The 26291-nt window shown below is 40.6% G+C and overlaps 1 protein-coding gene across 1 annotated transcript; it reads left to right on the plus strand.

Moving 5' to 3' along the window:
* The first annotated feature begins 20405 nt into the window (after window positions 1-20405).
* Window positions 20406-24429, plus strand: LOC132609569 (uncharacterized). The gene is made up of 4 exons (XM_060323617.1): window positions 20406-20564; window positions 22253-22367; window positions 23520-23734; window positions 24053-24429. Exons 2-4 carry the CDS (start codon window positions 22278-22280, stop codon window positions 24333-24335), a joined length of 588 nt encoding a protein of 195 aa, XP_060179600.1. The 5' UTR covers window positions 20406-20564; window positions 22253-22277; the 3' UTR covers window positions 24336-24429.
* Window positions 24430-26291: the final 1862 nt, after the last annotated feature.

Below are 26291 nucleotides of genomic sequence, written 5' to 3' on the forward strand. Positions count from 1 at the left end.
GAATTTTATTGAGTTTTTGTTGAATTTTGAGACCCAAAAATGAAGAAGATGAAGAACATTGCCCTTTTTTTAAGTTATTGAAAATCAGCTTTTTATAATGTTAATTAGTTACATGTATTAATTAGTCATAAAATTGTCCAATTAAAAAAGGACATGTGTCCACATTATTCAGAAATTTAGCTCATTTTTCATCTCTCACATGCCTGCAAGAGAGTGAGTACACTCTCTGTGGCACCTCAACATCGAAGGATGTATTTATTACACTTTAAAATAATTTAGGGGGATAATAAAACTCCCGTAGTAAAGTGTGCCCCGGAACTTTGAGTATAATTCAGAGGCGTGCTTATGCCTTATCCCCTATTCAAAAAGAATTATTTATACCCTTTATTATACTATTTGTCCATTACGGCCCCAACGCTATAGTATTGATGCAAAAATGCCTCTCCACTGTTAGGGTCATGGCAATACATTGCATATGGCCTAATATTTCGCTGAGGTGGATATCATGCGGCATGCTACTCACCTCAACTCCATTTTATCCACTCTTATACTAGTATGTATTTCTTATCTTCCACCTCCACCTTCAGCCAATCACCGGCACCATCACTTTCTTCTTCACTGCATCCTATTTCCCGACACCGTTATATCACTAGTCTTGACCACCATCAAACAACCATTCCTCCTCATTTTTTGTTTTCAATTCACTGCCTCCATTGACAATCATCTTGAACACAGTCCATTCCACCTTTAATTTACTAGCTTTAATAAATCTATCTTTTTACGTTTTATTACGGTAACTCAATTATCTAACTGGATATTGATCTTGTTCACCATATGACACCTTATAGGGAGCCATTTGAATATTAAGTGGTAGTTGTTATTGTAGGAAAATTCCATCAAAGAAAAATACTCGTTTTAATAACCTCCAAAGCCAATAGCGCACACTCTGAGGATACATCCTCTAGAATCTAGATAGTCAGCTCAGGTTCATTGTCAGTCTATGGGTGAAAGGTTGTGTTAAGCTCCACTTGGATACTAATAAGCTGATGCACGAACTGTCAAAAAATGAGGCATGAATGATGGAAGTAGGCAACCCATGTAATTGAACTGTTTCTCGAATGTAGAATTGTTCCATTTTTTTTTTTCAAAAAGTAAGTAATCTGAACCGGTAGGAAATTAAATGCTCAAACTTAGTCAACCTGTCCATTTTTTTGCGCGGATTGCCCTTCTTTTGGGGTGGTCTTTAAATTTTGCCTCTCATATTTGTGGTCTTTAAGTTTTGCCCTTCGCTTGGAACGGTGGGCGCATACCTGAGGTTCTGAGATCAATCCCCTTGCTCAGGCATAAAATAAAAAAATAATTTCGCAATGCAGAGCTGGAGGGCGTGTATGCTAGATCCGGCAAACACGCCTTAAGGAAAAACTAAAGTTATGTCGGATTCAGCATAACTAAAAGTCTGTCCCATAAGACAGAACTTTTCCTTAAGGCATAGTTTAGTTATGCCTTATGGGCAGACTTTTAGTTAAGGCATAACTAAAGTATACCCATAAGGCAAACTTTTAGCTATGCCTTAAGGAAAAGTTCCGCCTTATGGGGCATACTTTTAGTTATGTCTTATGGGACACACTTTTAGTTAAGGCATAACTAAAAGTATGTCCATAAGGCGGAACTTTTCCTTAAGGCATAGCTAAAAGTTTGCCTTGAAAAGTAAAATATATATATATATATATATATATATATATATATATATATATATATATATATATGCCTCAAGGCAAAGTCTGTCGGAGGGGCAGAGCAAAATTCAAATTCTGTCTTGCGAATTTTTTTAAATTTTTTTACTGAACGAGGATTCGAATCCGGAATCCTTGGATTTTAGGCGAAGGTCAAACATTAAATACCATCAATTTGAGGGGCAAAAAGTTAAAGACCACCCAAAAGAAGGGCAATTCTGTGAACTGCCCCAACCTGTCTACAATAACTCATACTACATCAGACTTTCTCAAAATTCCCAGTAAGCACATCACAAAGTCCATAATGATTCTTTCCCACTTTCATTTTGATATAACCATGTGTTGCATCAACTCACCCTGATTTTGATGTTCATACTTAACCTATTAGGACTTTAGGCATAGCACATTCCCAATTATGTCTTTCTTAATCTTCCTACACCAGTAATGTAGTTTCAAACCTTGGGACTTTTTTCTATCTTTGTGTCATCCCTAATTAACAGCTTGTTTAAAATCTCATAAGAGTTTTTTTATTATTATAAGATAAGTGAATATAAAATGACGGATAAAAAGTTCTTGTACTAGGCTTGATTTTTAAACATGTTGAAGACTTTTGACCAAACTTTGTGCACCGTTTGCAAGATTGGAGCACATAAATGCTGCCCTACTTGGCCAAGTTGAACTTGAAAATATAAGGGATTGTTCCAACGTCCATCAGGTAAAGGAAAATAATGAAATTTATAACTATCTTAATGTTTTTTTAATTTTATTTTATTGCCCGAATATTCAGGAGCTAGCCTTAGGAAAAAGTGGCACATCAAAACAAGTTTCATTTTTCGGTTGATTGAAGTATTGAACCATTGATTTCCTAAAATTGAAATCGAATTCAATAACTAAAGATTTTAAATATTTTAAACATCGAACCGATAGAATAATTGAACACTCAATTTTTTTTGGTACGGTAGATTTTCTAGGGTTTTATTTTTATTTTTATTTTTTATTTTCCATTCGGTGTCCAGTAATCGTACTGGAGCCCGACTATTTCCGAATTTGTACCGCATAGGACCCCATTCGGGATGAAGCGCTCGCTACCAAAAAAATTTCATACCCAAGGCCAGAACCAAAGACCCTGGTTAAGGAAATTTTTTGGTGCGAATTGCCCTTCTTCTTCTGGGGTGGTCTTTAATTTTTGCCCCTCAAATTGGTGGTCTTTAATTTTTGTCCTTCGCCTAATACTCTGAGGTTCTGGGTTTGAGTCCCAGCTCAGTAAAAAAAAAGGAATTTCACAAGACAGAATTAGGCAGAATTTGCCTTTAAAATTCTGCCTTAAGAGAGAGATTTGTCCAAAACTCTACCTTAAGGTAGAGTTTGAAACTCTGCCTGAATCATACAAAATTCTGCCTCATGCAAAACTCTGTCTTGGACACTACCTTAAGGACGAACGTTGCCTTCAAAATTCTGCCTTAAGAGAGAGTTTTGTCCGAAACTCTGCCTGAATCATACAAAATTCTGCCTCATGCAAAACTCTATCTTGCGAATCCAAACTCTGCCTTGCAATTTTTTTTGAAATTTTTGACTGAGCGGGGGTTCGAACTCGAAACCAAGGGCTTCTAACTAAGGACAAAATTAAAGACCACTAATTTAATGGGCAAAAATTAAAGACCACCCCAAAATAAGGGCATTGCTGCGAATTGCCCGGTTAAAGAAGGAGCAGCCCCATGTACCACATCCTTTGAATTCTTGGATTTAGCCCCAGAGATTAATAAGTATAAACAATTACAATTTTTAGAAAATATAATCACAGTTTGATTGTACAGTAATCAATATATATTATAAAGCTAAGCATAAATAAGGTGATGTGGCACCTCTTTATGACCGTCATTCCTATTTATCTTTTTTCTCCTTTTTTTAAAATTTCTCCTATTTTTCTACACCTATGTGCTATTAAAAAATAATTCAAAACTTATTTTTAAAAATAATTAAAAATAATTCTCAATCTACGTAACTCATTTTTTGCAATTACTCAATTTTAACTATTGTTTATTGCATTTCACTCTCTTTAGTAACCATTAAGACCATGATTACCATTTCATGAGTTATAAAAAAATCTCCATCTATTTGCATTCTCTAATTAAATAACACGTCCCCTCAACTTTCTTTTACCTAAGTTTTTATGGTTTAATCTTCTATAAATAACAATAATAACCATGGACGACGGAGTTGTAATGCTAAAGTTGTTGACTACTTTAGAAGGCTGAACTACTATTTCTAATGTCATAATATGGCAACCAAAGACTTCCTTCAAAAAATCATTTTTGTTCTTCGCTTACCACACGATACTTTGTCAGTCCTTTTAACAATATTGTATACGGTAAAAACCGGATACGAGACAAACCGGAGGAACGAAGCCGGAGGAAGGAATGAGAATATGGTGGCGGTACCGTTCGCCCTTGACCGGGGTAATGCTTGGACCGGAGCTGGGCATGAGCACCGACAGGCCCGCCTTCGACATCGTTAGAACATCCAAGCCCGATGACCCGAGCGTTCGTGGCCGTTAATCCGAGTAGCCGTTGGTCCGTGTGACCGGTGTACGCGGACCACGCGCTAGTAGCATCCTGCCATAGTCAACTACCTACCTTGCGTGTGTCAGGCGGCGCCGTCAGTCCAATCCCACCAAATCCGTCCAGAGCTGTCCTAGTTGCTATTATTTTACTAATTCCCATTGTATGAGGACTCATGGAGGTGACACTATAAATATGGCATATCCTCCTCCTTGAAGGGGGTTGGCTCCTTTTATTTTCCAAGAACACTTGTAGTAGAAGAATTCATATATACAATCTCCTTCATTATTTGATTCGGCCAAGGCCACCTGTTATTATTATTATTGCATTCCATCCATCAAGTATCATACATTGTTCATAAACATTTGTATTACTAGCCAACTATCATCATCAGCCGTTTTACTAAGGAGCTCTCAAATATTTATTATCTTTATCTAACACACATAAAAAACAAAGCACATATCCTATACCCATTTACAAATTTAATTGGTTATCCGAATCCGGGGTAAACAGTTTGGCGCCCACCGTGGGGCTAGGATAATAGTGGTCTTTGGCCTTGATTTCTACCATATTCATCAAAACCAAAAGCGTCCCTACCCATCTCTGTGAAAACGATCCAAATGGCTGACGTCGAACAATCCGGTCATGTCAATAATACCGAGATCGTGGCGGAAAACGAAGGAAGCGGACTGCGGGCATTGCCGAAACCCGCTGATCCGAACCCCGTTGATTCAAGGGAAGGACTCAACTGGCAAAATACCGTAGATCAAGAGAACGCCGCCCTACCGGCCACCGATCCTCTGAACACTCACCATTCCGTTACGTTGTCCCGGGATCGGGGCCGGAGAGAACCGGACGCACCAAACGACGGCATTAACTTACGTTTAATTTTTGAAATGCTGCAGGAACATAGGGCGGCAATCGCCGAGCAAGGATTAACAATTGCCCAACTGCAGAGCGGAAAGGGTGAAGCAAGGCCGGTAAAGGCAAAGGGTACAGTCGAAACCGGAAGAAACGAAGCACGAATGGTTGAGAGCGACGGCTCCGGAGCCGGCTCCTCAACTGAGGTCCTAAAGATGCTCGAAACCTTGGCGAAACAGGTGGATTCGACCAAAAAGAGGGTCGAGACATACAATTCTCGAGTGGACCAGATACCGGGGGCTCCACCTTTACTGAAGGGGCCGAATTCGAAAAGGTACATCCAAAGACCTTTTCCACCGAGTGCGGCCCCGAAACTAATCCCGAAGAGGTTCAAAATGCCTGACATACAGAAGTATGACGGCACCACGGACCCGCACGAGCACGTGACCTCATATACTTGTGCCATAAAAGGCAATGATATGGAAGAAGATGAGATCGAGTCGGTATTGCTGAAGAAATTTGGGGAAACTCTGTCGAAGGGAGGGTTGACGTGGTATAACCATCTACCCGAGCACTCGATCACTTCTTTCGAAATGTTTGCCGATACCTTCGTAAAGGCACATGCCGGTGCAGGCCCGTAAGGCCGATATCTTCCGGATAACTCAAAGGGACGATGAGCTACTACGGGAGTTCGTCACCCGGTTCCAGAGGGAACGGATGGAACTCCCCCCGGTGCTAGAAGAATGGGCCGCACAAGCTTTCACAAAAGGGCTCAACATGCTAAGTCCAGTTGCCTCGGCCAAGTTGAAAGAAAATTTGTTGGAATACGAGGCCGTGACATGGGCCGATGTCTTCGGGTAGAGGATGATCAGTTCGAGCTCTCCCCGATAAAGTTAAAAGTGGACAGAGGATTCGAGAAGTCGAGGAAAGGTTATGAAGCGAAGTATGAATCATCAAAAGAAAGGTTTCGGCCATACTCCCACTCAGAGAGACCAAATTTCAGGTCGGAAAGGTCAATGGAAAGCCCAAACCACCTCTCCGGTCGGGGTGGCAAGCGGGTCGAGCGCCCGTCAAACAGCCGGGGACTCTCTTTCAGAAGCGACGCCGGAAGCTCCACCAACAATAAGGGTCCACCAAAGATTTCGGAGTACAACTTCAACGTCAATACCTCGGGCCTTGTATCGGCCGTGTCCCGGATGTGCGATGGCTGAAACCACTAAGGTCAGACCCAGGACAGCGGGATCCGAGCGTGGTGTGTGAATATCACGGAACCCATGGTCACAAAACGGAGGATTGCCGCCAGTTGAGAGAAGAGGTAGCCCGGTTATTAAAGAACGGCCACCTCCGAGATCTATTGAGCGAGCGTGCCAAAAATCACTACAAAGAAAGGGAAGCTCATCGGAGGGTCGAACCGATTGAACACCAGCATACAATCAACATGATAGTTGGGGGTATTGACGTCCCTTGGGGACCGGTAATGAAACGGACCAAGGTCTCAATTGTTCGTGAAAAACGCATCCGAGACCATTCGACCAGGGCTCTATTTTCTTCGATGACGAAGACGCGGAAGGCACCGTTCAACCGCACAACGACGCACTGGTAATTTCTGTACTTGTCTTTAAAACTAAGGTTAAACGTATTTTGGTTGACCCAGGTAGCTCGGCCAACATCATCCGATGGAGGGTGGTCGAACTGCTAGGGTTGCTCGATAGGATTGTACCTGTTACATCCCGTATTTTTGAACGTCGGATTAATTGTAAGTTGAGGTGGGGCCCACACGTCAAGATTTTTTTGGGACATGTGACAAATTATATGAATCACATATGTGAAGTTAAACACAACTCAAGAAGGGCCCTTGGGCCAAATCAAAGTGGAAGTCCTCCAAACGAATATTTTTAAGAAAACGTTTTCGGGTGACCTGACTTTGGGGGGAAAAAACTGTATTATAAGTTTGGCATTTGGAAAAATACCAAGAAATAGAAGTTGTAGATAATTGAATTAGCTTTCCATCCATAGGTCGTGGGTTCCCTGGTGACGTCGGTACATGGAGATATGGACGTTTTAAGGTCGAAAGGTCAGTGGGCTAGGCCAACTTCGGGACCAACCGGATTGGCCCAAAAAAATAAAAAAATAAAAATCAAGCCCAAGGGAGAGGGGTGGCCGGCCATCTTATGGCCCAAGCCCACAATTTTAATAATTTTCCATGTGCCAAATTAATATAAGGGGCCATATATGCATCATTTATCCATTAGAAACTTCAAGAACTAAAACAAAACAAGAAGAGCAAAAAAAATGAAGAGCAATTTCGGCCATAGCTAGGGGAATTTCACCCCTCAAAATCTTCCTCCAAAAATTATTAGCTTGTGGTATTTCCACTAATTCAAGGGTCCTTTACAACTTGGTGTAGTTGTTTTGGAAGAAGGAGCACTTATTTCTTCAAGTTGACAACTTGTTCAAGTGAAGAAATTTGTAGAAAAAGGTAAGAATCAATTCCTTTTTCTTATGTTATGAAGGTTTGTTTATGTTGTAGTATGTAAAAATGAGTGGAAATTATGGAAATATGAAAGTTTGCAAAGTGGGTATGTATGTGTGTAGAAGGATGAACCAATTTTATTTGTTATGTTAATTGTGTTGTTGAAGCCTTGTAATGGAAATGGAAGGAAATGGTTCAAGTTGGTATGGAAAATTGTTGAAAATGGTTATAGGAAATTATGTGATTTTAATGTAGTTTTTATGAAATTATGGAAGTGAAGTTCTAAATGTGAATTATTATGTTAGTTGGTGGATTTGGAGGGATGTAAGTCCATAATAGCATGAAAGATTGGTTGTTAAGTTGTTATGGGAAGTTTTGTGATTTTATGGTAGATTTATGTAATTGTGAAAATGAAGTCGTTAAGATGTAAATTATGATTATGGTTGATGAAATTGGAAGATGGAAATATGTTATGAATATGTAGATTGAAGATTAGAAGTTTTGGATGGATTATGGTTTTGGTGGAAAGTTTGTATATCTTGTGAATATTTTGCGGAAATGATATGAAATGCTTCCGAATTGTGTTGTAATGATCTTGGTTAGTAATGAATACAAGAATGTTGATATTGATTTGAAAATATGAAGTTGGAATGAAAGTTATTGCACTATGTTGGAAAGAGGACTAGTTATGCTATATTGTGTTGTGTAGTGATTGTTGTTGTTGTTGGTGTTGTTGGTGTTGTTGTTGGGTTGTTGTTGAATTATTTTGGCCGAGTTAAATTCTCGGGGATACTATATGTATAGGGGAGATGCTGCCCAAATTTCCGTAGACAAGTATGAATTAAGATTGAATTCTTAAAGGCTTGAAGTTGATATTTGGTAATTGTGACCAATTGTAGATTTTGAAGGAAACAGGAATTGAATTTGAACTAGCGTAAAGGGCGAAAAAGGTATGTAAAGCTATCCCGATTCTTCTTTTGGCATGTCCTAGGTGTACTAGGATCGGATTTGAGCCTCGGAAAATATTCTGTTCATCGGAATCCGCATTTGAAAATATCCATTTTTCATTCAATGGAATTGAACCCTATAAGTATGTTTTGATAAAGACTTGTGTAAATTTCCGCAAATTGTCTAGAAAGTTATGAAATGTCCTTAGAACCTCTATAGGTGACCCCATAAGCTTAATATACGTAATTTGAGCCCACCGCTTCGTTGTCCCGAGGTGGGCCCACTATTTTCGATTTTACCCTTTTTGTGTGTTTATAACTTAATTTCAAGCGGTTCTAAAGGAAACGCCTTAACTACTCTTCTAACTACCAATGATACCTATTCTAAATACTTTATTGAATCTAGTTAAGGTATGATATTTTGTGTCTCATTTAGTCTCCCACTATTCCTGCTTTGCCTTTTATTGTACTATTGCCTTATTTTCGAACAATATAAAATGAAACGTTTTAACTATCCTTTTAACTACTAAGGAAAATTGTTTTAATGATTCCCTCGAGTCTGGTAAACTATTTTGGAATATGAAAATGATCCCAGAAGGATTATTCTTCCGTAACTCATTATGACATACGACATACACTTACTATGATTCTGTCCGATTTCACTGGTTTGATTTGTCATTCGATATGCCTCATTGAGTCTCTGGAAATATATGGTATTTTTATTGCATTTAGTTTCTCACTACTCCATTCGTGGATGCCTCAATGTTTCCCACACTGAGCCCGGGCCAGGATATGTTCTCAAGCGACTTCCACTGCATTGTTCGCCGTGCCTCGATGTGAGGGGGCAGGTATATATGTACATGGGTTGTGGAGTATGCTGCGCCATGTACACACATTCTGATATGATATGATCTGATATGGCCATCTGATATGATATGTTATGTTACGGGGTTATCCTCTATTCTGCTCCTTATGTGTTGTGGCACCAGCGTCGGGGGGTGACCACGTTCTGTTTGCCGAGTCCCTTGGCAGGGGTCGGATATGATATGGTATATGTTTCTGTACACACTCCTCATGTTTTGAAAATATGCATTTGATACTTCGGATGTTACACTCACTCCTCTGTAAGTTCTGTTTCGGTTATGATCTTGTTCCGTGATGGGACCAGGTACGACATATGTTTTCAGCGAATACTATTTATGCTATATGATCAGCATTTTGCTAATCTGGATATTCAGTTCATTTTCTGTATCTTCTGCTTCGATTATGACTTTGTTTACTACGTTCCGTGCTTTACATACTCAGTACATATTTCGTACTGACCCCCTTCCTCCGGGGGCTGCGTTTTCATGCCGCGCAGGTACAGACGACAGATTTGTTGACTGCCTGCCTAGGATATCTATTCTGCTATTTTGGGAGTGCTCTTTTGTCCAGAGCCTATATGTTGGTACAGTTTGCTGTTATTGTATATATATATGCTATTCAGGGGTATGACGGGGCCCTGTCCCGTCTTATGATTCTGTTATGTTCTGTAGAGGTCTGTAGACATACTTGTGTGGGTTCTGTATATGTTTTGGGTTGATATGATCTGTGAAAGCCTTATCGGCTTCCACGTACTATATCTGTTCATCTATGATAACTAGTAACGCCAACTGACTTTTATATTGATACATTCTGCTAATATGTTGATTTGGGTTATTGGGTACGTATGGGTGTCCAGCACGGACACTAGTCGCGGCCTACGGGGTTGGGTCGTGACAGTACCGGTGGCTCGGGTACTCAGCGGGTTCAATATGGCCAGTGAAACCACGAAGGGAGAAATCTCGTTGCCCGTGAACGTGGATGGCACCATTCAGCAAACAATTTTCTATGTGATCGAAGGGGACATGAAATATAATGCGTTATTGGGCAGGCCTTGGATACATAGTATGAAGGCAGTTCCCTCAACACTGCATCAGTTGCTGAAATTCCCCACTCCGGAGGGGGTGAAAACCATCCGGGGCGAGCAGCCCGCAGCAAAGAAAATGTTCGCAGTAGAAGAGGCGACTCCCCGGCCTAAGGAGCCGGCTCAGGAAGAGAAGGGTACAACCGGAGGAGAGGTCCCCCAATAGCAACTAAAGTATACTGGACCGGATCCAGTGCATGAAAAGGATGACTTCGGGATGCCCAGATCCTTTGTCATGCCGGATGACTCGGACGCGACCAAGTCAACCGTGGAGGAACTGGAGCAGATCATCTTGTTCGAGGTCTTACCGGACAGAAAGGTATACCTGGGCACGGGGCTTACCCCGAAGCTCAGGCGTAAGTTAATTGAATTTCTTCAAGCTAACGCCGATTGCTTTGCATGGTCACATATAGACATGACAGGTATATCACCGGTAATAGCGTCACTCAAACTCAGCTTCGACGGAAAATTTCCCCCGGTGAAGCAAAAAAGAAGGCCCATGTCAGAGCAAAAACACGCCTTCCTAAAGGACGAGGTAACAAAGCTTTTGAATATAGGTTCCATCCGGGAGGTGAAATACCCGGATTAGCTTGCTAACGTGGTGGTGGTGCCCAAAAAAGGTAATAAACTGTGAATGTGTGTCGATTATAAGGATTTAAACAAGGCATTCCCGAAGGATTCATTTCCATTTCCTCACATCGACAGAATGATCGATGCGACGGCCGGGCATGAAATGTTAAGTTTTCTCGATGCTTACTCCGGGTACAACCAAATCTGGATGCACCCGGAGGATCAAGAGAAAACATCCTTCATCACCCGTTATGAGACTTACTGTTATAACGTCATGCCTTTCGGATTAAAAAATGCCGGTGCAACTTACCAACGCCTAGTTAATGGGATGTTCGAAGAACAAATAGGGAAAACAATGGAAGTTTATGTTGACGATATGGTTGTTAAGTCCCTGGAAACAGAGGACCATTTAAAGCATTTGCAGGAAACTTTCGATGTACTCCGCAGATACAAATGAAACTCAACCCGGAGAAGTGTGCCTTCGGCGTAAGGTCCGGTAAATTTCTGGGGTTCATGGTGTCAAACCGGGGAATTGAAATCAACCCGAACAAGATCAAGGCCATCGAGGACATCGAGGTCGTGAACAACATAAAGGGGGTACAGAAGCTCACCGGGCGAATAGCGGCGCTGAGTCGCTTCATTTAGAGGTCCTCTGACAAGAGTCACCGTTTCTTCTCTTTGTTCAGAAAGAAGAACGACTTCGTTTGGACACCGGAGTGCCAAGAAGCCCTAAGGGAGTTGAAGAAGTATCTGTCCAGCCCTCCGTTGCTGCACACACCGAAGACCGATGAACCACTTTTTCTCTACCTAGCAGTCTCCGAAATGGCGGTAAGCGGCGTCTTGGTCCGAGAAGAATCAGGTACGCAATTCCCTATCTATTATGTAAGTAGAACTTTGGGGGATGCAGAGACCCGTTATCCCCATTTGGAAAAACTGGCACTAGCATTGGTAAGCGCTTCCAGAAAGCTCAAACCTTATTTTCAATGCCACCCCATATGTGTAGTAACCACTTACCCTTTAAAAAACATCATGCATAAACCTGAGTTATCCGGTAGATTAACAAAATGGGTTGTAGAAATTAGCGGTTACGATATCGAGTACAAGCCTCGGACGGCCATCAAATCCCAAATCTTGGCCGATTTTGTGGCAGACTTTACCCCGGCCATGGTCCCCGAGGTCGAGAAGGAACTTTTGCTGACCTCGGGGAAGATCACGGGCGTTTGGTCTCTACATACGGACGGGGCCTCGAATCTTAGGGGTTCCGGACTAGGGATTGTCCTTAGGACCCCGGCCGGGGAGGTCATCCGACAGTCCGTTAGAACTGCTAGATTGACTATCAATGAAGCCGAGTATGAGGCTATGATTGCAGGTTTGGAATTAGCTCGGAGCATGGGGGCCGAAACAATCGAGGCAAAGTGCGACTCGCTTTTGGTCGTGAACCAGGTGAACAGCGTATTCGAGGTAAAGGACGAACGGATGCAGCGATACCTCAAAAAAACCCAAGTGGTACTTCATCAATTTAAAGAATGGATCATGCAGCACGTACCGAGGGAGCAGAACAGCGAAGCTGATGCATTAGCAAACTTGGGATCCTCGGTCGAGGGGGAGGAAATCAGCGTCGGGGCAACGGTGCACTTATCGAATACGACCATAGAAACAGGGCACGCCGAAATAGATACAATGGGCTTGACCTGGGATTGGCGCAACAAGTACATCGACTACTTGCGTGATGGTAAGCTCCCAAAAGACCCGAAGGAGTCACGATCGCTACGGACCAAGGCTGCCCGCTTTTGCTTGGTGGACGGCCAACTGTATCGACGCTCTTTCCTCGGCCCTCTGGCTAAGTGTTTGGGCCCCGGTGAAACGGAATACGTGATAAGAGAGGTACACGAGGGAACCTGCGGCAACCACTCCGGTGCAGAAGCTTTGGTTCGAAAAATTGTCAGGGACGGTTATTACTGGAACCGGATGGACGAGGACACGAAAAGTTTTGTCCGAAAATGTGACGGGTGTCAGAAGCATACTCCGATGATTCACCAGCCCGGGGAGTTGCTGCATTCGGTCATCTCACCTTGGCCTTTCATGAAGTGGGGAATGGACATTGTGGGTCCATTACCTCGGGCACCAGGTAAGGCCCGTTTCATTTTGTTTATGACTGACTATTTCTCTAAGTGGGTTGAAGCGCAGGCCTTCGAAAAGATAAGAGAGAAGGAAGTCATCGACTTCATATGGGATCACATCATCTGCCGTTCCGGCATCCCCTCTGAGATAACCTGTGATAATGGCCCCCAGTTTGTGGGTGGCAAGGTCAACAGTTTCCTTGAGGGGTTGAAGATCAAGAAAATTGTGTCGACCCCGTATCACCCATGTGCAAACGGACAGGCAGAATCAACGATCAAAACAATAATCCAAAATCTGAGGAAGAGACTTGAAGCATCGAAACATAATTGGAGGGAGATACTCCCGGAGGTGTTGTGGGCTTACAGAACCACATCCAAGTCGAGCACGGGGGAAACCCCGTTCTCATTGGTTTACGGAGCCGAAGCCCTCATCCTCGTGGAGGTTGGCGAACCGACCCTCCGTTCCAGGTATAGCACCGAAGAGTCAAATGGGGAGGCCATGGCCGTGAAGCTCAACCTCACGGATGAACTGCGCGAAAGAGCGTCAGTCCGCATAGCGGCCCAAAAACAAAGGATGGAAAGATATTACAACCGAAGAGCCAACTTTCGGCACTTCCAAGTTAGGGATTTAGTACTCCGAAAAGTTACCTTGCACACCAAGAACCCCAACGAGGGAAAGCTAGGTCCGAATTGGGAAGGCCCGTACAAGATAACCGGTATAACGGGCAAAGGGTCATATCAGTTGGAGTCCATGAACGAGCAGCATCTGTGAAATAACTTGAATGTGGCCCACCTAAAGAGATACTACTGCTAAGGTATGGTCTCCCCGTATCCTATTGTTAACTTTTCTCTTTTTGCAGGAGAGCAAGAGCGAGACAAAATTAGAACCCAAATCTGAAAACACGTGTTGCACTCTTTTCCTTAGTATGGTTTTGTCCCAAAATGGGTTTTCCGACAAGGTTTTTAACGAGGCAACGAGTACAACGTGTTACTTGACAAATATGAAGGGCAGTACCCGGATACCCGGTGTCGCATCCTCCGATTGGGGACATGATAGCACTCACCCAACCTTGGAGATCGGATAAGTGCTAGGGGAGTACTATGCCACACCAAGGACGACACCGATTAAAACAAACAGAGAAGCTCAACATTTGCTACGGCAAACTAAGGCCCGGCCATATCCTCTGATGTAAGGACCAAACGATCATAATGAATTGTGTCCCATTCAACATTTGCTACGGCAAAACTAAGGCCCGGCCACCGGCCATAGCCTCCGATGTAAGGACCAAACGATCATAATGAATCGTGTCCCATCTTATATTTGCTACGACTAAGGAAGAAAGAGTTAAAATTCTCATGTGTACAAATATTTTGCAAACACAAGCTATCAAAAGTTGGGATAACAGCTCTCTGTTAAATATGCTTTGCCCAGTCGATAACCATCGTATCTCGACACTGTCTCATTCGCATACCCTACGACGGGTACCTTGGTCGAAATTCGGCAAAGGCAACGAGATCACTACGATCCAAACCAAAATTTGGTAAGCCACAGGCCCCGAAATATCAGATAAAACCGGCGGACACAATGAATTAACGACTATGAGTCGACCGGCCCTAGAACGGACCAACAACTATAGAAAAAACAGTAAACGAGCATTCAAACGAAGAAGCAAGAAAGATGCACTTTTCATTTATACAACGGATGTCCCTTACATCAAAAGAAAAACAAAGCCCTACAAAGGCAAAAAACAAAAACAAAAAGCAAGGCACAAGCCCTCATACTATCCGGCATGACTAGAGGTGGTTGAATGCTCAGACTCAGTTCGTTCGGAGTCGTCTGACTCGTACCCGAGGGCACGATTGGCCTCTTCCTCCATCCTCTTGGCCTCGAGTATCAGGGCCGGAAGATCCGAGAGACCATGCTCGGCTTGCTCGAGGGTGATCCGCCGAGACTTCCACTTCTCATACTCGGCAACAATAGCAGTATGAGCCTCGGCGACCTCAACACTTCTCCATGTTTCTTCCAAGTCGGTCTCAGCCTTGGCCAGTTTTGTTTCCAGATCAGCCCGGTCCCCCTCAAGGACACCTATCCTACCAGTGGTCGCATCCAGTTCGGCCTTAAGGGCATCGTTGGCAAAAGTCGCCCCCTCGATCTCGGTTCTTAGGCCTTGGCATATCCGAGATCGCTCATCGGCTTTCTCTTCGAACACCCTCCTGCGCTCGTTGGACAAAGAAGCCTCGGACTCGAGCTGATGGTTCCTCTCGGCCAGGGTTGTTGCATCAACATTCACTAAGTCCAGCTCCCCCCGGAGTTGAGAAACCGTGGTATCCAGCTCATCTAGCCTCGAAGAAAACTGGCTTTATCCCGGCTAAGGCCGATCTTCTCGGCCTCAAGGATCCGGTTATAGTCGGTCATGGCGGCCAGTTCGCTCTTCAAACGACAGTTTTCGTCCTTAGCCGCATCGAGCTCAGGACGGAGGTTGGCCAGCACTGCAGCCCGGTCCAACTCTTCCTCCTTCTCCTGAAGGAGATGCCGGTATTTCTCCGTTTCTCGGCCTTGGGCATCCAAGTGGCCTTAAAGATCATCTATCTCATGTTGGGCACGGATGAAAGCTTCATTAACCAGCACCACACTCTGCAGGTAAAACAAGTCAGAAGGCATAGGCGAAGTAAGGATAAAATCCACAGATAAATTGTACAAGGATGACAGAAGAGCTTACCCGGTTGCTTGCATGCATACCGTCGTTGATGAGGCACTGCCAAGTGAGCCCAGTCATTTTGCGCTTGTCCGAGTCAGAGACAAGGGGCCGCAAATAGCTCGTTACGCCTACCGGGCGTGACAGAAAGCTGCAGTCCTCGGGTACGGTGACTACGGCCGATCTGGTTCTCCTTGGCTCCACGCTCGGGGCCGGGAAGATATTCACCAAGCTATCCCTGGCCCCTGAATCGGAGATCCGGTTAGCCGGCCTTGTGGCCCGAGGAATAGGCAGATGACCAAAGCCCGCTGCTTCTCCGGTAGCGGGGGGGGGGTGCTCGAGAACATATCGTCAAAGTCATCCACCCGCAGAGCCGGGGTAGATGAACTTGGAGCAGCCTCAATATTTTTGGCAAAGGCGGAGTGCTCCACAATTGTAGCAGGCTCGTCCCTGACTCCGACCTAGGGGCTACCGAGCCCTTAGGCAACCCTGAAAAGACAAGGTGTTAGCAAAGATCAAAGGATGAAACGAACAAAGGAGAATGCATCAGAACAAAAATAGAAGGCTACCGTGATTTTAGGCGATCCATCGGCCACGAGACAGGTGAGCCCATGTCCGATCGTCGTAGGGATACTGGGCGAGGAGCACGGTGACCCAATCGTTCAGGTTCCGGATGACCGGAGGAACGTACCCGTTGGCTGGCAAAAGTAAGAAAGAAATGGTGAGAAAGCAGAATCAAAATTTTGACGAAGCAATACCGGTGCAAATTGTTCGAGACTTCGGGCTTACGCTTGTTATTCCACTTCTCCGGAAAAGGCATGTGCTCGGCCGGAATTATGTCCTCGGTCCTCACCCGGACGTATCGCTCCAACCATCCCCGGCCTCTATCTTCATCCAGTTTTTAGAAGAATTGATTCCGGCTCCGCTTGGCCAGTTTCATTACGCCACCTCGGAACAGCCTCGGGGAGTAAAGGCGTATCAGATGGGCCAATGTGAACTCCTCCCCGGCGTTGTTGGCCAACATCCGGAGGCACGCTACAACCCTCCAAAAGTTTGGGCCGATCTGGGCCAGTGTAACACCGTATACCCGGCACATGTCTAGAATGACCGGGTCCACCGGGGGGTCGAGTTTGAGAGTGAAGGGGTATGTATAAACATACATGGGCCCTTCACGATGGTCGGTAACGGATTCATCTGGTCCGGGGGCGAAAACCTGAACCGGATGGGTGTCCCACCCGCAATCGGCCGGGACTATGTCGAGCCTCTCCTCGGTGATAGACGAGGGATACCGCCTCACGTCATATCCTCTGTCCGAAACGGGGGAGGGCTTCTCGATCTCGAGGTCTTTGTTAAAATTGAATTTAGCCGGTATGATATCCGAGGCCGTGGGCTCGAATTTAATCGGAGTCGCAGGCTCGGCCCCCGGGGACGATACCGGTGGAGAATCATGAGAAGTGGATTCAGACATCGTTATAACATGAAAGAAGGAAGGCCCAAGAGAGGGATTTTGAGAAAGATAAGGAGACTAGTAGCGACTAAAAGAAGGGGAAGCAGATTTGGTTCTTTTGCACACTGAGTGAATCAATGAACAAGCTGCAGATCAGATGAGAAATCGATTGTGTGTGGTGCAGGTAGAAAAAACGCAGAATTGAAGTAGGGTTGAAGAGGATCTAGAGCGTGAAAATGGTAAAATGAAGGGGTAAAGGGCCTTATATAGGCATGGGAGAGAAACGGTTACCGAGGACGACCAATCAGATGGCGCCACGTGCCCCATCATTAATGCAAAGCGACTCGAAACGACGTGAAAAAGGCGGTTGACAGAAGTGGGCCACCAGGGTTGAGACACGTGGCTGATAAAGGGGCATGCGTTACGCGATCGTTCCCGCCAAAATGTGAAGACAACGTCGGGATGACAGAGCCACCGGTTTAGGAACTTATCCACTCCCCGTTACTCCGATATATCGGAGATCCGGGGAGTGTGGGGGCTATCTGTATACGGTAAAAACCGGATAGGAGACAAACCGGAGGAACGAAGCCGGAGGAAGGAATGAGAATATGGTGGCGGTACCGTTCGCCCTTGACCGGGGTAATGCTTGGACCAGAGCTGGGCATGAGCACCGACAGGCCCGCCTTCGACATCGTTAGAACGTCCAAGCCCGATGACCCGAGCGTTCGTGGCCGTTAGTCCGAGTAGCCGTTGGTCCGTGTGACCGGTGTATGCGGGCCACGCGCTAGTAGCGTCCTGCCATAGTCAACTACCTACCTTGCGTGTGTCAAGCGGCGTCGTCAGTCCAATCCCACCAAATCCGTGCAGAGCTGTCCTAGTTGCTATTATTTTACTAATTCCCATTGTATGAGGACTCATGGAGGTGACACTATAAATATGGCATATCCTCCTCCTTGAAGGGGGTTGGCTCCTTTTATTTTCCAAGAACACTTGTAGTAGAAGAATTCATATATACAATCTCCTTCATTATTTGATTCGGCCAAGGCCACCTGTTATTATTATTATTGCATTCCATCCATCAAGTATCATACATTGTTCATAAACATTTGTATTACTAGCCAACTATCATCATCAGCCGTTTTACTAAGGAACTCTCAAATATTTATTTTCTTTATCTAACACACATGAAGAACAAAGCACATATCCTATACCCATTTACAAATTTAATTGGTTATCCGAATCCAGGGTAAACAAATATAACTAAATAGATTAATTGATGTGTTATTTATGTTTTTTGGTAATTCATTGATGTGTTATTTGATTGATAATTATGTTTCTGTTGATGTTGTTCTCTCTCTCTCTCTTTTTTTTTCCTGCTTTAGGATCTGGAAGTGGCATTTTCTATTTTGATCTTCATGGGTATGAGTTTTCTGACAGTGAAAGCAAGTTTATTCAAGGTATTATAATTTCAGCCGCCTCTCATTATATTTTTGTATCACAATATTCCTATTTTATATTTCTTTTATTTCCTCCGCATTTTTTTTTGTGTGTGTATTGTTTTTTTGTGTGTGCGCGCGCGTGTGATCAATATAACTAATAGATTAATTCTTTTTATTTGTTTAGATGGTTAATATTTTATTTCGAATGTTTTCTTCTTTCTTCTTCATTTAGTTTATCATAACAATACACTTAACTATATTTTATAATACTTCAATTCTTATTTGTTGAGAGTTATTAATTTATCTCATGAAATAATCTAAAACTGATCTCATCAGATCAAAGGCCTCCCTCCCGTATGATTGAACCAATGAAGTAAGAAAATAAGAAAGCCTTGAGGAAGTAGTTGGGAGAGGAAGATAAGAACTTCTATGTTTTGACCAAAGATGTTGTGAATTAAACATATACGTGATTCAGTTACAAAACAAACCATACAAATCAACTTTTATACAAGAATTTTTGGAGAGAAAATGGAATAAAATCTAGAGGATTTTGAAAAATATTCAAATACAAAATGAAAGTTGTTTTACTAGAGAAAAAATGAAAGAGAGAGTGGGATTGTATGTCTCCCAAGAGGATTCTGCTTTCAAAATTAAGTGATGAAATGCACACTAGAAGCTATTCACAGAAAGAAACACATTTCTTGAAATTCAGTATAGATTTTGGAGAGCGAATAAGGGTTATTTCAAGAAAAAGTTATAAGAGAGAAATTAAAAGATATTTGTAAGAACATGACCATTTGATTCCAGAAGGTGAAAAACTACAAATTTTAGTACCTTAGAGGAATTAAAATAAATCAAAGAAAAATGACGAAGGAAAAATATAGCACTATATGTAATAATACATTTATGTATCACTTCTTGATAGTATACATTTCCATATTTAATGTCAATATTGATAAAATATTAACAATTATTTATTAACTTACTACTAATGATGATAATAATTCTTAGACCAAACTCCTCTTTTTCTATTTTCTTTGATATATTAAAGATGGGAGAATGGAAAGAGAAAAAAAAAATAGGTAATATAAAAAATACAGAAGAGAGCCTTTAGTAAAATTATTATTGTCTTTCTCGATTGCGTGAAGTGTAGATAACTTCACTAATTCCTAGGTAATCCTAGCTCTAGTCCATCATGCACTTAATATTTTCTCTCGGGCCCACAAAACTATGGAAGTAGTCACTTTTCTAGACAAAGTTCATAAGTAATATTGCCTCTCCACCAATTTATTCTATACTTTTCGTTTTTCGAGCCAAATGAGTTATTTTTTAGCGTAATTTTTTATATGTTTTTTAAATATTTTAAATTATTAATTATTGTGACTTATAGTGTTTTTTATTGAATTTTTAAATAAGTAAATTTTATTTTAAAAAATTAAAGATTCTAACTCTAAATATAATAATAAAATTAAAAAATTTGGCTCTCAAAAATAAAAAAGTGTCAAACAAATTGGGAGGGAGTACATTTTTAGATGATGAATAAAGAATCTAAACAAATCTGGTAAAAAGAATCCTAAACAAATATAAATACTTACCTTCCACAAAGAATCAAAAGAGTGAGGACTCTTTTATCATCCTCATTTATACATTTACTCAAACTCCAGCGTTGACAACTCTGCTCTTCCCATATATATATATACACACACAAAAGAAAATTAACAGATCTCAGCAGAATTATCCTTTGTCTTTCTCTTCTCAATCATTCTTCCAAAAGGGTATGTTCTTTTTTTCAAAGTTTGGTTCTTTTTAGTATTAGACACTATAATATGTTTCATGTTACAGTTGAAGTGATAACTTGTTTGATTTGGTTGTATATTGTGATATTTCTGCTAAATTTTGATGAAAAAAAAAGGGTATGTTCCTTTTCCACTTTGCAATTCACCAAAGTTGACTTAAATGTTCATTGTTTTGATTATATTATTTTTGGGTACAATTCAGATAACCCCATCTGTTTAAAGTTTGGTTCTTTTTAGTATTAGACACTTTATAATCTTTTTTTTTTTTTTTGACAATTGAAGTGATAACTTGTTTGATTTGGTTGTATATTGGGATTTTTCTGTTGAGCTTTTTGAATATGTAGGTAGTTGCTGAAAGGGTATTTTTTTTTAACTTGGCAAAAATAGCATGTTCACATTTTCAAGAATCTAAATAGTTTGTTTCTAGGTGTTCATCTTTTTTTTTATTATTTGTACTCTTGGGTACAATCCAGATAACCTCATATTTTTCAAAGTTTGGTTCTTTTTAGTATTAGACACTTTATAAACTGCTTCTTGTTACAGTTGAAGTGATAACTTATGTGATTTGGTTGTATGTTGGGATTTTTCTGTTAAATTTTGATTTTAAAAAAATGGGTATTTTGGATTTTGAATTTGTAGGTAGTTGCTGAAAGGGTATTTTTTGTTTCACTTGACTTAACATGTTCACATTTTCAAGAATCTAAACAGTCTGTTTCTATGGGTGTTTCATCTTTTTGATAATTATACTCTTGGGTACAATTTAGATAACACCATCTTTCTAAAGTTTGGTTCTTTTTAGTATTAGACACTTTATAATCTGTTTTTTTTTTTCACTTGGCAAAATACCATGTTCACATTTTCAAGAATCTAAATAGTCTGTTTCTGGGTGTTCATTTTTTTGTTTTTTTATTATTATACTCTTGGGTACAATTCAGATTACCCCATTTTTCAAAATTTGGTTCTTTTTAGTACTTCATAATCTGATTTTTTGTTACAGTTGAAGTGATAACTTGTTTGATTTGGTTGTATATTGGGAACTTTCCTGCTAAATTTTGATGAAAAAATGGGTATATTGAGATTGTAGGTAGTTGCTGAAAGAGTATGTTCTTTTTCCACTTTGCCATTCATCAATTTTGACTTATAATGTTCACTGTTTGAATATGTATATAATTTCACCTTATTTATATCAAGAATCTATAGTCTTTTTTCTTGGTGTTTATCTTTTTGATTATTGTACTCTTGGGTACAATTCATATAACCCTATCTTTTCAAAGTTTGGTTCTTTTTAGTATTAGATAGTACTTGATAATGTGTTTCATGTTACAGTGAAGTGATAAATTGTTTGATTTTGTAGGTAGTTGCTGAAAGGGTATTTTTTTTTTTCACTTGGCAAATTCCTCAATATTGACTTAACATGTTCACTGTTTTAATATGTATAATTTCACCCTTTCTTTTCAAGAATCTAAACAGTCTTTTTCTGGTTGTTTATCTTTTTGATTATTATACTCTTGGGTACAATTCAGATTACCCCATTTTTTTCAAAGTTTTGTTCTTTTTGGTATTAGACACTTTATAATCTGTTTTTCCTGTTACAGTTGAAGTGATGACTTGTTTGATTTGGTTGTATTTTGCTGGAAAAATGGTTATTCTGGATTTTGAATTTGCAGGTAGTTGCTGAAGTTTGGAGGTCCAATGGCGATTGGTATGAAGCAGATGTCTATGATAATAGCAACCCTTGGTGTTTTATCCTTTATATTTGGAGTTATTGCTGAAAACAAGAAGGTTAGTTGATAAAATCAGATATAGGGAACTCTTCTGAATCCTCTACTTACCCTTTTGTCTGTTATCTTATGCCTTATCTATTGACTCTGTGAATTTCATACATCATGTTTGCCTAGTTCTTTTGTGTGTGTGTATGTGTGTGTTTTTTCCTTTTTTTGCTAAATGGATTTGATGGCAGTTGGTGCATCTTTTAATGTATATACATATTTATCAAAAAAAATCTGTAGAACCGATCTTTCATGTTATGTTGTATTATATGTTCTTTATAACAGCATTTCGCTACATCAGCCAAAATATATCGGGACAAATAGAGAGGTTTGACTGTATATGGTTTGAGTCTTTAGACAGTGGTGCACCCATATATGCTGGGTTGTGAGATTGTATAACTGTGTCACCAATAATCAGTATCATTAAGCACACCATAAACTAAAATGAAGAATCAATCTAAGCGATTGAAGCTTCCTTGGCAACCTGATCTGCCCTGTCATGCTGGCCTCATGTTGGATGAAGCATTGGTCGTGATCCTTCTCAGTTGTCCTAAGTAGTTATTTAATAGAGGAGTGGTAGTTGGTGTATACCATGGCAGACTTTTTTTAGACATTGTCAGCATTGTGAAAGAAAGTTTATTTGTTGGTGATTAATGTTTTCTTTTTCATGGTTTTCTAGTTCAAAGGCTTACCTTTCAGACTATAGAGTGATGTGCTGATGCTTAATGGCTTCAATTACTTTTATTCAAACTATACAGTGATTAATAATTTACTACTTGTGCCTATGTTCCTGTTTGGATTTCGGAGAGGTAGATATGAAACTTATGATGTTTGTGGAGGTCTTCTGTTTTGTGTATTCCTATCGGACTTGATGATCTTTCCAAGAACTAACATGGAACAGTTTCATGATTTTCTCCTTAACTATATGTAGTGTGTCAGGCATTTTGGCAGTTTCCAAGTAATATAACACTTAATGGATTTGTAGATTGTGAAAAATATTCTGTGTGAAACAAAGATGATGCTATTCCTTCTTAATTTTTTGCGAGAATAGTGATGATACTTGAGCATCACTGATGAGTAGATGCACAATATCAGTTAAGTATGTTTTTTTTTGTGATACTTCCTCCTCTCTTATTTCCGATTTTTTTGGATATTTTTCTTGCAGCCTGCAGCTGGGACTGCAATATCAGGAAAAGGCATTGTTATTTGTAAATACAAGTCTGATCCTACTGTTGCCTTGGGCTATTTGTCTTTTGCTTTTCTTGCTGCGTCTTCCGTGGCCGGTTTCCTTTCCTTGTTTTATCCGTATCAAGGGAAGTCAATTCCACAAGCTGCTTTGTTGAGAAACACTGGTTTCGTCGTGTTCCTCAATATTGCACTGTAAGTACTCTTCAACTCGTCATTTTCATTCTGTTTTTCAATGTCTTCATTTACCTTTTTCTTAAGGGAAATCGACATAAATAGCCATCCAGCAAAATAATAGTCAGCAAATGTATATTTTTGTACACTAATGTATAAATATACATATTTCATACCTAATGTTGTATATTTTTTGTATATTTGGCTAGCAAATGTAATTATTTTTGGCCAACCCGCCAAATATGTTACTTGCCCTTTTCTTAGAGCCTGTTTGGATTGGCTTATTCTATTTTCTGAATCTCATTGTTCTTTTTCGGGATTGTGCTGTTAAATTCAAAGGGGCACAACTGGTTTAGCAGCAGCATTGTTGTTGTGGCCTACAATCTCCGAGCAACTTCACATTACGCGCAACATTCATCACAACTTGCAGACCGATTGCCCAACAGCTAAGACAGGTCTTCTAGGCGGTGGCGCCTTCTTGTCTCTCGACTCTGCGCTCTTCTGGTTGGTGGCGTTGATGTTAGCTGACAATGCTCGCGAGGATTATTTCCAAGAAGCGGATGTCAAGGGCGAGTTGAAAGCAAGTTATGCAGATGATGAAATTATCAAGAGCAGTGCTTAAGTGAAATATACTATTCTACTTTCTCTTTGTTATGCCGCTGTTGCAAAGTGAACTTTTAGCACAAGCTGTGTATAAACATGATTTCCTGCCTTTCTATGTATAAAATATCATTGTGGATTCATTAAGTTAAAAAAAAAATAGGCTTAATGTCTATGCGACCCCCTAAACTTGCCCCAATTTTTCATTTTTGGCACCTCAACTAAGTGTTCTTCCTATTGAATCCTTGAATTTGTCCTCAGGTGTGTCTATCAAACTCCCCGAATCTGATTTTTATGAGAAGCATAAATTAAATTGGGAAAATGAAGGTGGAGTAATATTTCAGACATGTGGTAATCTCGTCTCAGTTAATATCATGCCTTTGTTATGACAAGAGTGTGTTACATTTGCATTTATTCCCCAACCAGACTGATTAACATGATTTGTTGTTACTGTATCACAAAGTTAATCAAGGATGTGCTGGTTTCTACTGTTTCTGCTCTTCCATTGCCAACTTAATTAAGAGCTACTCTTTTTTTCCTTTCAATTGATGCTAATCTTAGTTAAAGATGGCACAATTAAATTAGAATATATATTAACATGTTTTACGTTGAAGATGGAAAACTATGTATGTCGAATTGTGTTTGATAGACACACTGGAGGACGAGTTCTGGTGTTTAATAGGAACAATACAAACACAATAGACACAACGGAGAACGAGTTAAGGGGTTCAATAAGAACAACACTTGGTGGATGTGCCAAAATGAAAAAAAAGAGGCAAGTTTAGATGGCCGCATATGCATTAAGTCAAAAAAAATACTATTGTTATGACTGGGTTCCATTTCATTTCTTGAAAAGGGTCAAAATTTGACCTCGAATTATGTGAAATGCTCTAAAAACGTCTCAGTTAATATCATGCCTTCGTTATTACAAGAGTGTGTCACATTTGCCTTTATTCACTAACCAGACTGATTAACATGGTCAAAATTGCGAAATGGTTCAAATATGTGCTCTAATAATAGTTGGGGAATCATGCCCTTGTCATTATAAAAATTAATAACAAAAATTGGTATGTATCTGCCGTTATTGATTAAAGAAACTGATTGACCCGGTTTGTTGTTATCGTGTCAAAAAGTTAATAATGGTAAATGGTCAAATTTGCTTCTGAAATATGCAGCACGCCCGATATAATTTCACAATTGGGGTCTGGGAAAAATGGGGTATCCAGACCTTACCCTATCCTTGTAGGATAGAGAGGCTTCTGAACTATGCGAATTGGTGATGAAATGCTCTCCAATAATAATTGGGATCAATCATGCTCTTGTTATTATAAAAATGTATTATAGTCGCCTTGATTGATTAAACGAATCGATCTAACATAATTTGTTGTCACTGTGTCAAAAAGTTAATAACGGGAAAATTGTCAAATTTGTGCAGAACTATGCAAAATGATCCAAATATGCTTTTCGTTAATAGTTGGGGTCAAGCATGCCTTGTTGTTACAAAAAAATGAATTATATCCGCATTAATTGATTAACGGATTGATCAGCTTGGTTATTGTCATTGTGTCAGAGTTAATAAAATGGTCAAATTTGTCCCCAAAACTATGTATAATGGTTTAAACACGTTATATGCTAATAGTTGGGGTCAATGTCGTTGCTTTGCTGTTACAAAAGTGGATTGTATTTTCCCTTTATTGATTAATGATTTTGATCAATACTTTTCTTTTATCACAAGTATCAAAAAGTTAAAGATGAATAGGCTGGTTGGTCAAATTTTTTTTTTTAAAAGTACTTCTTTTTTCAATAAGTGCTTATTTTAAAAAAAAGTGAGGTATTTGGCCAAGCTTTTGAGAGAAAATAAGTGTTTTTGAGGAGTAGCAGAAGCAGTTTTTCAGAAGCTAAAAAAAATAGTTTCTGCCCAAAAGCACTATTTTGAAAAGTAATTTTGAGAAAAATACACATAGAAGCACTTTTTAAA

This window comes from Lycium barbarum, chromosome 9 (genome assembly GCF_019175385.1).
Source record: "Lycium barbarum isolate Lr01 chromosome 9, ASM1917538v2, whole genome shotgun sequence".
Lineage (NCBI taxonomy): Eukaryota > Viridiplantae > Streptophyta > Magnoliopsida > Solanales > Solanaceae > Lycium > Lycium barbarum.